Here is a 13,817-nt window from a genome sequence, read left to right as displayed (position 1 = left end):
TATATTTCCATCATTATGACAAAAGATTAAATAATATGTATATAATTGAAAGTAGGTCTTTAGATCCAACGTTGACCAAGATGCAGAAATTAGGTCACTGATTTTAATTTTAGACTAGGCAAAAGGACACCTGCCCTTGTCACTACCAAGTACCAACATGGTTGTAGTAAAGCTCCAAAAGGTAGCCTGTCTGAAATGTAGTGGCTAGCAAGCTCACAAGAGCTCAATCAATGGCTATTTATACACATTCTGTTGTGTTGGCTAGTGACTACTACACATCCGAGGGGTCAATCAATCATGAACAATGTCCAGGAGAGGAATAATACACCCTCTGACACTCCTTCCATCAAAGACTTGGAGAAACTTTTGTTTGGCGGTAGAAGGTTTGGCAATCATGTGGATGAAGTCTGGCCAAACCTATTCATTGGGGACATGTAAGTCGTATACAGAATGCAACACAATACAAGTAGTATAAGTCGTCTTGCTATAATTGTTCCATAGACTTATTTTTGGTTGAAGATTATTTGAGCCAATAATATATGAGAGATTATTATGCGTAGGGGGATTCAGTATAGGCCTTGAGGGGCTTGTAATGTAGTTTTCCTGTTATCCCTTTTAAAACAGGTCAGTGGCCAATGATCGTTACAGTTTATGGAAGCTGGGAATCACACACGTTCTGAACGCGGCTCACGGAAAGATGCACTGTCAAGGAAGCCACGACTTCTACGGAGCGACTGTCGACTACTATGGCGTTCCAGCCGACGATTCGACTTCCTTTGACCTCTCACACTATTTCTCCCCCTCCGCAGAGTACATCCAGAGTGCGCTCAAGACGCCCGGGGGTAATAACTACACAATAATTACACAAATATTATAGGCACATGTGTTATTCATTGAATATGCACAAAGTGGGTCATAGTTTGACAGGTTTGAGGCTATGTTTAATAGTCCTATTCTTCTTCCCCAGGTAGGGCCATTGTCCACTGTGCGGTGGGGGTGAGCAGGTCGTCCTCCCTCGTCCTGGCTTACCTCATGATCCACCATCGCTATTCACTACTGGATGCCATCAAGAAAGTCAAAGAGCACAGGTGGATTTTCCCCAACCGGGGTTTTCTGAAACAGCTTCTGGCTTTAGACATAAAATTACGCAACGCAATGTCACAAGAAGGGAGAATGTGAACAATATTGTTGCACATAAACGATGTGAAATGTGTGCTTTGAGTAGTCAGAGCCATGAACTGGCAGCATAACAAGTCAGTAATTATTAGGGATGTCCGATATTATCGGCCGACCGATATTATCGGCCGATATCGGCAGTAAAATGTGATATCGTAAAATATCGGTATCTGTTTAAAAAAAAATTAAAACAATAACAATATTTGTTATATATATATCCAGTGAAATTATTAGTTACCTGAAATTATTCTGTTTTTTGGACGGGGAAACCCTGCATATATCGGTATCGGTTGATATCGGTATCGGAAATTAAGAGTTGGACAATATCGGAATATCGGTATCGGTAAAAAAGCCAATATCGAGCATCCCTAGTAATTATGTAAATGTGGTATTACAGTGGTGAAAAGTAACTACCATACTTAAGTAAAGTTCTGACGTACTTGTACTTTACTTGAGTATTTTCTTTCTTCTTTTTTTTTTCTACATTTACTTCCACTACAGAAGAGAGCTATTAGGATTATTTGTAAAGCAGACCATCGAGAACACACCAACATATTATTTATTAATTCTGGATTATTGAAGTTGCAAGAGCTAGTTAAGTTACAGACATTAGTAGTTATGCACAAGGCCAAAAGTAAAGCATTACCAGCCAATCTACAAAACAGGTTTGTCCTCATATCACAGAATGGAGAGCATAGAAGGGAAGGTCATTTTAAACATCAGTGTGCTGCACGGACAACCCTGAAACAGATGTGTATATCAGTGGTGGGAGTCAAACTCTGGAATTCTCTTTATAATGAACCCTAACTAACCTTACTGTCATGCACTTGTCCTAATAAACTAACCTACACTGTAGCACTCAACACTTTGATGAACATTGTTACTCAGCTGATAGAGTTGTGCCCTTCCTGATGACTTGTCGTCAGGGGCGGATTTAGGATTGTAGGAGATCCGGCGCTTAGCCCAGATGGGCCCCCCTTCTTTTTTTTTCTTTTTTTTTTTTTTTTTTTGCAGGCAATGGGTGGTTTGGAGGGGCTCAGGCACGACCCCCTCCACGACAGATTTTTTTTGAATTTAATGTACCTGTACGTGCAATTTCCTGCAATATAGAGCCTTCAACCTTGACCAATAAAGCTGCTCTTTTCACTATAAAACTCAGTTAACCATAACGTAGTTATGGTTAGATTTATATATTGGGGGGGGATATATCATATTTTCCATATAATCAAAAAGTGGTGAAGCAAGATTATACCTTTGCTCCCCCAAGTTCAATAGTGGGAGAGCAGAGATGCTCCGAATGCTCTTATGGCCAGGCGTCTATGATTCACTGATACAAAGTAAAATAGTGCAGTGCAATAAAATAGTTAGTAAAATAGAATAAAATAATGCAATAGTGCATTGCAATAAAATAGTTATCATCGTATTTAATCGGGAGGCCGGTAAGGAGTGCATTACAGTAGTCGAGTTGGCTTGAGATAAAGGCATGGATCTGGTTTTCAGCGTCCTTTTGATTTATAAATGGCCGTACTTTAGCTATGTTTCTAAGGTGGAAGAATTAAGTTTTTGTCAACTTGTTGATTGTGATTTAAAGCTTAGGTCTGAGTCTACCATAACACCAAGACTTAACTCACTCAAATACAGTTAGCAGCTGGATAGACCACAGATGGAAATTAGCTTCTGCTAAATCTGGTGCAAACATATTTTCATGTAACAATGATGAATTGTAAAAAAAAAAAAAAAAAAAAATTTAAATAGATTCGGGGCTTTTCAGAATACATCCGGGGCTTGAGCCCAGGTAGCCACCCCCTAGCTCCGCCCCTGCTTGTCGTACAGAACTTGTAAGTCGCTTTGGATAAAAGCGTCAGCTAAATGACTAAATGTAAATGTAATGATGAGTTGAAGTACTGTAAAAATATTTTCCAACTAAAAAAGACCTTTAAAGACAGAACAATGAGAACATATGAACAGCAGGTATACATTTCTCTGTATCTGATTTAAAAAAAAAAAAAAAAAACTTTTCCATGCATCTGAGGCTCGTGATGTAGGTTCTTTGTTTTGTTTTGTTTATTGGTATCTAGCAATATTATTATTGTTATTATTATTATTACTGTTATTATTATTCATGGTCATATTATCATTATTGTTATCATAATTATGGTAATGGTTATTATATTATTATTATTATTATATGGTATGAAGCTGTAAGGTGCACTTGAGCTGACTATGTTCAAATAAATGTGAAGTTTGGAAGGGGGCAGGAAACAAAAGTTTTCTTCATTCTGCTCCTTTTCGGCCATGGGTGTATCATGTTAAAAAAAAAAAGATGTTGGTGATATTGTGCAAAGATGAACTGTACCCCCATGTACGAAACAAAATAAAATGAATGAATGAACATTTCAAAGGAAATATTGCACTTTTTACTCCACTACATTTTTCAGAAAACATCAGTTACTAATTACTTTGAGGGAAAATATTTTGCATAAAAAACATGGCAGAATTTATGAAGATAATGTACTTTCAAATTTGAAGCGAGCCAACTTCTTCAAGAGGACGTAATCAGAGCAGCATAACTGGACCACACACCACCCTAACATAACCTTTAGAGGCCAAGGGATCGAGTGTTGAACACTCCCAAGCACTGGAATACACAAGCATCGTGGAGAATGTGTACTTCCACCTCAGACACTTAAGTACACGCAATATGAAATACTTCACTACTTTTACTTTTTTTTTTAAGTAGAATTTTGAAAGGAGGACTTCTACATTTACCAGAGTACTATTTTATTTTAAGCATTTCGACTTTTATTTAAGTAAAAGAGTTCCTTCTTCCACCACTGAGTTATTAGTATTACACTACACATCGGTCAGTGATCCGGTATAAACAGTGCACTTTGCCATTTATCCATAATTACATGCAATTATCAGTGCTGCTCATCATCAGATGATTCATCTCCGTTTGAGGTTCATTAAATCCAGCGTTCCAGAGTGGTGGGAAGAGCAACTGGGGCAGTGGTGTTTGTTGTTGTGCCCTCTACTGGGGGTAAGACTACACGCTAGGCTGGCAACTTGTCCAGTGACGGCAGATCGACACCTGCTCACACAGATCATCTCGAAGCGAGAGAGGAGACAGCATACAACAAACATTTTGGAATAGTAAATCGATTCGAGAGAGAGAGTGGCGTGTGTGTGTTAGAATGTTAGCTGCGAAAGACAAGAGAAAAGAGTACCTGTCTGTGAAGGATCTGCAAAAGGTTTTGGACTCGTGCAAACTGCAGCTCAGTCAAATCGACGAAGTTTGGCCCAACATATACATAGGGAATGTGTAAGTAATGCATTTGATTTGATTTATATGTCACTGTGTGTGAGTTGACAGTTGTTAGAAAAGGTGAAAAGCATGTTGAATAAAGCAACTTGACACAATTCTGCATTTGTGCAAATGTGTTGTAAGATAAGATAAGATAAGATATTCCTTTATTAATCCCCTTGGGGCAATTCCAGTGACATTGTGACATTGAAAGTCATGTCAATCAGAATCACATTGTTTCTGAATGTCTCCCTCTCTTTGTCTTACCAGGGGAATAGCCCAAAACAGGACTGCCTTGCAGAAGTTAGGCATCACACATGTATTAAACGCTGCTCACTCCAAGCGCGGCAGTGTAGGGGACCAACGGTTTTATGGCAACGCCTTTGTGTATTGTGGCATTCCAGCAGATGACTCGACTCACTTTGACCTGGACGTCTATTTCAAACCCGCCACCGAGTTCATTCACAAGGCGTTGAAATCACCCGACGGTAAGTCTCCATACGACAATGCGATATTATGTGTATCGACTAGTGATTCAATTAGGATGTAATTGAACAGGTAGGAAGGGGGGGGGGGGTCCGACTGAGCAGAATTTGTCCTAATTTGTTCATTTCAATTCCCTGACCTATGCTATGGTTGTACTTTACGAATCCTGAATAAAACACATTCATTTCACACACCCCCCAGTGTCCCTATGCAGTCCTTTCAGAAAAGTCACCTCTCATTACAGTTACATGTGCGGCTCGTAATGGCATAGAGCGGTGTGATTATCTCCACCCGGCAGAGTCATAATAAGGGGTCTTACCTTCGCGGAATGTAAGTCTATAATGTAACCATGGCTCCTTTCAGAATAGCTCTCAGAGCAGAGGGAAGTATGGGCTTAATGTGACAGGCCCCAGTCTGCAAAGGGACCCAAGACGGAACAAAGGCAGTGAAATGTGCAGACTATTTTTAGCTCACAGCGGGGGAATAGTTAGGCCACAGTTTGCGACGGGCAGTCATGTATGATATTAATAAGATGGAGGTCCCTTGCTAATCCGTTCCTTCACTTCCCTCTCTCCTCTCTTTTTCTCCCCCTCGTGTCCCAGGGAAGGTTCTAGTGCATTGCATCATGGGAATGAGCCGGTCGTCTACCTTGGTGCTGGCGTACCTCATGATCTACCATCGCATCCCCCTAAAACTGGCCCTTCAGAGAGTGGTCCAGAAGAGGGCCATCTATCCCAACAGGAACTTCCTGGCGCTGCTGCTGGATCTGGAGCTACAGCTGAAGAGGAAGAAGAAAAGAATGTGTCAGATCCTGTAGACGTCAGGATTCTAAATCTTCTTTTGGATCCGTTTGAAGCAGCGGGGGAAAAAAGAAAGAAAAACTTCCAGTTTGGTTCCAAATCAAACACCAACGCTACTGTGAAGTAAGAATGAGAGAATAGCGTTCAAGGGGGGGGAAGGGACAAGGGAGGGGGGGGGGGGGGTGGGGGGCATTTATTTCTCATGTTTGTGAGACAGTCCGTTTCATCACCAGCACCTCACTACTGAATCACCACAGAATGGACCAAATGTCATATAGAAAGGTGCTAGTCGACCGTACGAGTGTAATGTCCTAAAAGAGGTTACATTTTGTGTGATGAAAAGTTTGTAACAAAGCACTTACCTCCTCAGAGTGTGAAACGGATGAGAGAAGAAAACATGTGGTGTTTTAACTTCCCCATTGCTACTGGTACTTATACTGTATCTGGTCACGTATAGGCTACTCACTCAGGCCGTGGTATAAAACATATCCAAAACAAAAATCCATAACAACACATGTCAGTGGGGAGCACATTTTGTATTTTATTTATTGTTTTATTTTTGAGGCTGCAGAGTTGGTCAGAAACACAGTATCTTCTAATGGATAAATGGTTAGCTGACATTTATCAGCCCTCGTTAGTTCCTAGTTAGCCTATTTAATCATCAGTTGGACATCCTACAAGTAAAGTATTAATGAAAAGTGTAAACAAAGTTAGAAATAGAATGCTTGAATGGGAATCAATCTGTACAGTACACTTTTTCACTTTTTCTTAAGACTACATAAAACAAAAGAGTACCTCTATTTTTCTGTTCCTAGTGTTGAATAACTAACTTGTTGCAATGGGTTTTGCAATGACTGAAAGTTATGGACGGTTATAGGTTTCATGTCTCGTCTTCTGTGTCCTTCAACTAATCAGTACACAAACTGAGTAACGTCTGAAATTAAGTTATGATGTGACACAATGTACAAATATGGATGCAAATATTAGTTTAAAAAGGGGGACTTATTATGGAAAATGGGCCTTTGGTTGGATTTCGCAGTCCGAAATGTTATTTAGACATGGGGGGGGGGGGGGGGTCTTCAGATTATCAAGCCTGTTCAGATCACAAGAGGGACACAAGCAATTAATGAGCTTTTATTATTTTATTTTGGAGCCAGGAACGCTACACATACTGCCTGGATTGTAAAAGTGTTTTCCTCTTGGGTGTGGGGTAGCCAGGCAGGGGAGGAAATAATTCACACAAAAAAATGTTGGTTTGTGCTACACAAGTGTCCTTCTCCCACTCCCCCATGCCGGTAGCTCAAATAACCTTTTCTGGAATGCCAAAGGACGGTGCCAGAATTATTTTGAGCTGCGATTTCAGATGTTAAAATAGCAAAAAAGGTTATAGGGTAGATTACAGAGGAGAACGTCAGACGGTGTGTGCTGTCGACCTACATGTTGCTCTTGCGAGAGAGAGAGAGCGAGAGACCTTGACGACCGATTTTTTCAATCCAAGGCAAGTGTGTCTACTTTACGACGATATACTTCCGAGTGCTGTTTGAAACATGAGCCTGCATTGCACAGTACAGTATGTGTCGGTATGCACGTAGCCTACAGTAGGCTATGTATAAACACCAAGTATAGAGTCTGTATTTAAACACATTGCACTGTATGCACTTCATTCATCTGCAAGTTAAATATGTTCACAGCACTCATTCTTACAAATGAGTACTTATTGTGATGCACCGGATTGCATGATGAATCAATGATCCCCCCACACACACTCTTTTATTAATTTGCTCACAAATCCAGACGAAGCGCATCCCCAAGGCCAACAGAGGGAAGTGTAATTCATAAAGCCCCAGCAAGAGGCCCGGAGGAGGCAAAAAAAAAAAAAAAACCCATTTCTATTTGCCCCCCCATGTTAACCATGGGCACTTTCCCCATACATAGCATCTTTAATTACACAGAAGTGGAGCAGGAAGGACATGTTAGCCTAAGGGGGGGGGGGGGGGCTGTGAAAGCAGAGCTGCAGCTCAACATGAGCACCAGGGAAATCAACTCCTAGCCTAGACTCTAGGAGGAGGAGGAGGAGGAGGAGGAGGAGGAGGAGGAGGAGGAGGAGGAGGAGGAGGAGGGGGGGATGTACTTATAGATCAATGAAGAGGGAGAAGAGCCTCCAGGTGCTCCAGCACATGCGCTGTACGGAGGGGACACACTTCTTACACTCTCCTTCAACATTGCTCTCATGTGAACTTGTGCGTACATGTACACACACACACACACACACACACACACACACAGAGAAGATACAAACACACGCATGACTTCTTTTGCATGTATTTGTTCTCATATGCACAAGGAAGTGAGTACTGACCATGCACGCACACACACACATTAAATGTTTTATTTAAATCCCCCAATTGAATTATATATATTATATATACATTTAGAATGTGTGGGTGTGTGTACAGTACATGTGTACGCACACGTGTGTGTGCGTGCGTGCATCTGAGTGCCATACAGAGACAGAGAGATGGATAAAGCCATCACGATGCTTAAGTGCTCCTCCATATGCCGCAGCCGTTTCACAAAAGGTCACTGAAACAGATTTGGTCTCTATGGAATATACGACAATAAGTCCTCAACCCCACTACTGAGCAGCACATTATGTCTCCATACGCTGGCGGAATGAAAACAGCTGAGCAGCCGCCCGGTTTCAATGACAACGCATGCACTACGTGTAGGATCCCAGCCTGGAGCGGAATCACACAGCTGCCTAAATGGATGCAAATGTATACAGTATTAAGATGAGAGATGAGATGAAACTTTAGCGTCTGTTGACACGGAAATTTGTCTTGCATCACACGCTCTGACACATTGTCAGAATAACACAATGAGACGTAAAATTACATCCGTATGATCACCCTCCAGCGTGCGTCAAGATGACATGGGATGATATACTGTATGGGCGACATGGGAGGAAGCACTCAGTCCTCCACCCGACCAGTCTGTCTTCACCTGTCTCTCGTCGTGCACACACACACACATATACACACACACGCATGCATACATACACCCACATACATACATACACACATCCTACATCTAAAATGTCACATTATAGCAGAAAGAAAAAAGAGCTCAGCCTTGTGTGAGGACCATGTACATAGTCACATGCAGTATTCATATACAGTATATATATATATATATATATGTGTGTGTGTGTGTGTGTGTGTGTGTGTGTGTGTGTGTGTGATCACAGTCCCTGTCTGTGTGGGTGGTTGCAGTCCATGTGTGAGTGTATGCATGTAGGGGGGGGGCACAGTCCAAGTGTGTGGGTGTATGGAAAAGGGGGGGGGGTTGAGCAGTTGTTACAGAGGAAGGAACAAAAGAGTGCTTGTATTCACTCTTCCTGCAGCCCGGCACCTAAAGCGCCTCCCGGAGGGCAGAGGTTGGTACTCCTCATGTGGGACACATCTTTTCAGTGCAGCTGTTTGGGAAGGAGCTTTCCCAGTGACAAACCACCTTGGAGCAGATCTCCAGGAGCCGCAGAGTCCCGGCTTGTGGAAGTATGGATAGTGTGGAGTCTCACCGACGCCCAGTGTGTAAATGCACAGGTTGAGCTCGCCTGCAGGGACAGGAGAAGCTGCAGCTCATCGGCCTTGAATACCAATCTAGTACATCTTAAGGAATACATCATTTGACCAGGAGCTGCTGTATACTGGATGTGGACATTAAGTCTTCCCCGCCACCTTATTAGTTCTAGCGGTTCTGTACAAGTGTGTGGGGTGCCTTTCCTGGCATGTACAGTCCCCTCCCCATCATATGTATATACTCTGTCAGGATCTATGGGTAACAGTACTGTATATTTGAATATCGTATATGTCACAAATGTAACTACTAAATACCTGGATGTCATGTATGTCCCTATGCCATAAATGTCATGTATGTTGTGTATGTCATAAATGTCACTATGAATTGAAAATGGGGGACCCTGATGTAAACAAGACAAACGTCTTTCTCTGGTCTGCATCCCCTTAACAATTGTGTGTATTGAGCCGTACTGTATTGTACCCATTCTGCAATAAAGTTTTCATTCATTCATTCATGGTTTATTATGTCCAATCATGTCTTAGAACAGCAGTTCTCACGGGGACCCGCAGGAGGTCCAATACAAATGATTCCAATTCTCCCCTCCCCTGTCTTGAACGTTGCTCGCATGTGCCCCCCCACTGGCCGGTTGTAGGGAGGATAGAAGCCTGTCACATGTCCCCTCCGATACATGTGCAGGCAGCCAGTCGCATCTTTTCACCTGCCAGCGCGGACTCTCATTTGGCGAGGTGTAACGTGTGGGAGGCTCACACTGCCCCCGCCATTTTCCCGTCTCTGCTGTGCAGGCGCCCCAACCGACCTGTAGGAGTCGCTGTTTACAACGTCCAGATTACCACCCTTCGACTTCCCACCGGCTAACTCTGCCAATTGAGTTAGTATGACGGCCGGCCCAAGCCGGAGGCAACGCCGACAGCCAGATTCGAACCCGGTGTCTCTTGCGTTGGTGACGAGCGCAATGTCCGCTGCGCCACCCAGCCGCTCAATAGTTATGGAATTCTAAGACTAAATCATATGTAACTAGAAAGGTGTGCTCAGTAGAGTGCAAATCTCCACTAGGTCACAGCCAGACATTTCTTATCTCTCCCTTTCCGACTGTGTTAGGCGGGGCTTACGTGTAGGAGGCAGGGCAAACATAGACCAATGAAAGCAGATCTCCCCACACTATTCCTATTACACATTATTACACTACTAAACACTATTACATTATTACACTGTTCATTCTTTATTTAAACTCAAGGATTCACTATTACAATATTACATACTATTACAGTCCATCTAGCATGTTTACCATTTACTCCATTTAGCACAATTGAATGGAAGCGGATATGCACCAGCTAGCCTAGGTGTCGGCCAAAAACAGTCTTTCTACTCCACCTGATAACTTGTTTAGCACTCGGGTAATAAGTTTCCAACACATCCTGATGGTTTAAAAGGTACTCGTGCTTTGTTGAAATTCCAATATGCGGTTGTGAATATCTTGCAGGTTGTGAAGCCAGAGGGTGGCTGAGTGCATCCAGAGGATGCTGCGGGGCCTCAGCTGTCTCTCTAGCCCGGAGAGGGCAGAGGGCAGGTACGAGACGCCCCCGGCATCAGAGCTCCACAGGCTCATGTGGACGAAGAAGGGGACCAGTGGACACCTGGATGAGGTCCAGCCCAGGATCTACATAGGAGACATGTGAGGCTCCACACAGTGTTAAAGGAACGCGCCAATTTTTTTGGAAATTAGCTTATCGTCTTCTCCAGACAGAGACAAGAAGATAGATCCCTCTCTGTGCATTTAGTAGAAAGCTCTCTCTCTCTGTGCGTTCAGTAGAAAGCTATCTGGCTGCACGTTAGCCTAGCTTAGCACAATGAATGGAAGCGGACATGGCCGGTTAGCCTAGGCCTTGTCCAACTAACACCTCTCCCAAAGGCTAACCGGCCATGTCCGCTTCCATTCATTGTGCTAAGCTAGGCTAACATGCAGCCAGATAGCTTTCTACTGAACGCACAGAGAGGAAAGTGGTATCTATCTTCTTGTCTCTCTCTGGAAAAGACGGTAAGCTACAGTAATTTCCCAAAATGTTGGCATGTTCCTTTAAAGTCACCATGTCCCACAAATACCATACCTCTTCATGCCCTTATCCGTGGTGAAAGACAATTTGTGTTTTCCACCATTAGGTATGCGGCCAAAGACAAAAGGGCTCTCCAGGCACGCCACATCACCCATGTGCTCAATGCTGCCGATGGGAAGTTCAGCGCCGTGAACACTGGGGCCAGCTTCTACAGAGACACCCACATCATTTATCACGGCGTGGAGGCTTTTGACATGTCAACATTTAACATGAGTCCCTTCTTTTACCCGGCAGCCAGTTTTATCAAGGGCGCTCTGAGCTCTCCCACAGGTAGGGATCGCTCACCATGTGCAAGGCATCGTTTTGGAAATTGCCTTTGAATGGATGTTATTTCAGGAGGAATATGTTTTTTTTTATTATTATTTTTTTTATGCATTTGTCTGTCAATTCCCATTACAGCAGCCCTCCCTTGTAATAGTGGTTAAAATGCAAATCAAACCCTAAACATAATATCGAGCTAATATCTTCCCCCCGACGGTAATCTTTCCATAAGCCGAGACCCTGGACAGGAAAATTGGTTTTAAATGGATTGCCCCGGTAATTTGTAAGCAACACTTTCATTGGACATGGAAATTACACAATTATGTTTGTGGCCCGTGCGCTGCTCCTGTTATGCAAAGTGCAGCCGGTATCAGACATGACAGTAATAAGATGAGGCCTCCTCCTTCACGTGCCGGCTGGTCCGGGGCTCCAGTGTGTGGCGGGGCCTACAGTAATCCCCGGTGGAAACACACCACCGCCATGACAGTTCAATTACGCGCTCCTCTAGGCCCTAATCCTCAGGCATGATAAGGAACCGGGGATTACCGTGTGTAAAAACATTTGTTGCAAACATTGAGGGGAAACTTTTAGGGAGTAGTTGAAAGTACTTCACCCGGTCATGTGCCGGGGCTTCTGATCCACAGAGGAGGAACGAATTAGACGGTTTGCACCGAAACGAACAACAATAATCCAGAGAGGTTGTTTCTCGACCTGTAAGGATGGACAACGCGGATGACATGGAGCTCTCAGATGAGATGCGTGTAGGAGGGCAGGGCTTCCTCGTGCTGTCAACATACTATTTTTATGTTTTTGTACCCAAGGAAATACGTGACTCGCTTCTTAGAATTTGTTCCTCACATTTTACCCATTCACTCACACACCGACGGCGGAGGCAACCATGCATGGTACCAACCTGCTCAGGGGGAGCTGTTAGGGGTTAAGTATCTTGCTCAAGGACACTTCGACACGCTGCCCGGGAGAAGCGGAAATCAAACCGGGAACCTCCGGATTACCAGACGACTGCTCTAGCTACCTCCCTATAATCGCCCTATAATAATGATGAACATGTTAGTAAGTGGAGAAACCCCCAATGTGTTCATTGTGTTTGACTGATCACCAGGTAAAGTGATGGTCCACTGTGCGATGGGGCTGAGTCGCTCCTCCACCCTGGTGCTGGCCTACCTGATGATCCATGACACCATGACTCTGGTGGACGCCATCAAGGCGGTCAGTGCCAACAGGAACATCTGCCCCAACGAAGGCTTCCTGGAACAACTCCGAACGCTGGACAAAACACTCCACTGCCAGCGGAGATGACCCAGGCCTAGAAGAACATCAATGGATGAACTTCAGATGCGAGAAATTCATGAATCCAAGAGTTTTGATTAGCATACTACCTGCCTGTCTGTTTTATATCAGAGATTGATATAGTAAAGAATAATGAGAATTAACTTTTTTTTTATAAGTATATTTTCATTTAAAGATTTATTCGAGCTATGCCCGAGTACATTGTAAAGTAATCCATGTGCTTGATTCCACAATAAATCCTTTCTTACTATTCTTAAATTTGTACAATTTCATATTGTACATTTTGAATTGGCTGTGAATGCAACCTGAATACTTAGGAATGCTCTGTGTTTCGACTAGACACATCACATCTGGAGACACTAGTGTAGTCCGACAGCACCGGTTGTCACAGCATTCTGGCTTCTGTCACCGTCATCCGAGGCAAAAATAGCCCCATGCTCTGCTCCTGCTGTCCAGTCAGAAATACCCAGCTGTCCTCTCCAACAGGGAAACATTCAACACGGGTATGTACCAAGTCAGACGTGAAGCAGACAAAGCTCAGCCAATAAAGGTCAGGTCTGTGTCTTTTAGTGACAACAGGAATAAAGTCTCAGGATCGAAACAAGGACATCTCAGAGAGGAAACATTGAAAGGGGTTGAATTTCATACAAACCCAGTGAATCCATCAAGAAAAGTAAGTACACAAACTGATTTGCATTTATGCTAATTGATGGTAATCATTTGGTACATTTTACTACATTTATAGAATATGCTAAAGAGTTTGCCGTCTCA

At 43.3% G+C, this 13,817-nt stretch overlaps 3 protein-coding genes across 3 annotated transcripts; all 3 read left to right on the top strand.

Annotated features, from left to right (window-relative positions):
• Positions 1 to 297: 297 nt before the first annotated feature.
• On the top strand, positions 298 to 2,653 carry LOC311235533 (dual specificity protein phosphatase 13A-like; the record flags this gene model as incomplete). Its single annotated transcript, XM_084323001.1, has 3 exons — positions 298 to 434; positions 625 to 842; positions 968 to 2,653. The coding sequence occupies 3 exons, from the start codon at positions 298 to 300 to the stop codon at positions 1,177 to 1,179; spliced, it is 567 nt and encodes a 188-aa protein (XP_084179127.1). The 3' UTR covers positions 1,180 to 2,653.
• A 1,703-nt stretch (positions 2,654 to 4,356) lies between these two features.
• On the top strand, positions 4,357 to 5,903 carry LOC311235266 (dual specificity protein phosphatase 13A-like). The gene is made up of 3 exons (XM_084322683.1): positions 4,357 to 4,498; positions 4,751 to 4,968; positions 5,569 to 5,903. Exons 1-3 carry the CDS (start codon positions 4,371 to 4,373, stop codon positions 5,781 to 5,783), a joined length of 561 nt encoding a protein of 186 aa, XP_084178809.1. The 5' UTR covers positions 4,357 to 4,370; the 3' UTR covers positions 5,784 to 5,903.
• A 4,980-nt stretch (positions 5,904 to 10,883) lies between these two features.
• On the top strand, positions 10,884 to 13,055 carry LOC311235532 (dual specificity phosphatase 29-like; the record flags this gene model as incomplete). Its single annotated transcript, XM_084323000.1, has 3 exons — positions 10,884 to 11,038; positions 11,524 to 11,747; positions 12,859 to 13,055. The coding sequence occupies 3 exons, from the start codon at positions 10,884 to 10,886 to the stop codon at positions 13,053 to 13,055; spliced, it is 576 nt and encodes a 191-aa protein (XP_084179126.1).
• Between the last annotated feature and the right edge of the window lie 762 nt (positions 13,056 to 13,817).

Source organism: Notolepis coatsorum (assembly GCF_963971535.1).
Source record: "Notolepis coatsorum genome assembly, chromosome: 10".
Classification (NCBI taxonomy): domain Eukaryota; kingdom Metazoa; phylum Chordata; class Actinopteri; order Aulopiformes; family Paralepididae; genus Notolepis; species Notolepis coatsorum.
The sequence above is the reverse complement of the archived record's forward strand: the minus strand, read 5'-3'. Positions and strand labels throughout refer to the sequence as shown.

What these genes read in the sequence shown, in the direction of transcription:
- LOC311235266 (XM_084322683.1), top strand. Translation starts at nt 4,371, where the DNA reads ATGTTAGCTGCGAAAGACAAGAGAAAAGAGTACCTGTCTGTGAAGGAT. An exon ending in AACATATACATAGGGAATGT is followed by an intron (nt 4,499 to 4,750) that starts GTAAGTAATGCA and finishes TTGTCTTACCAG; the next exon opens with GGGAATAGCCCAAAACAGGA. An exon ending in GGCGTTGAAATCACCCGACG is followed by an intron (nt 4,969 to 5,568) that starts GTAAGTCTCCAT and finishes CTCGTGTCCCAG; the next exon opens with GGAAGGTTCTAGTGCATTGC.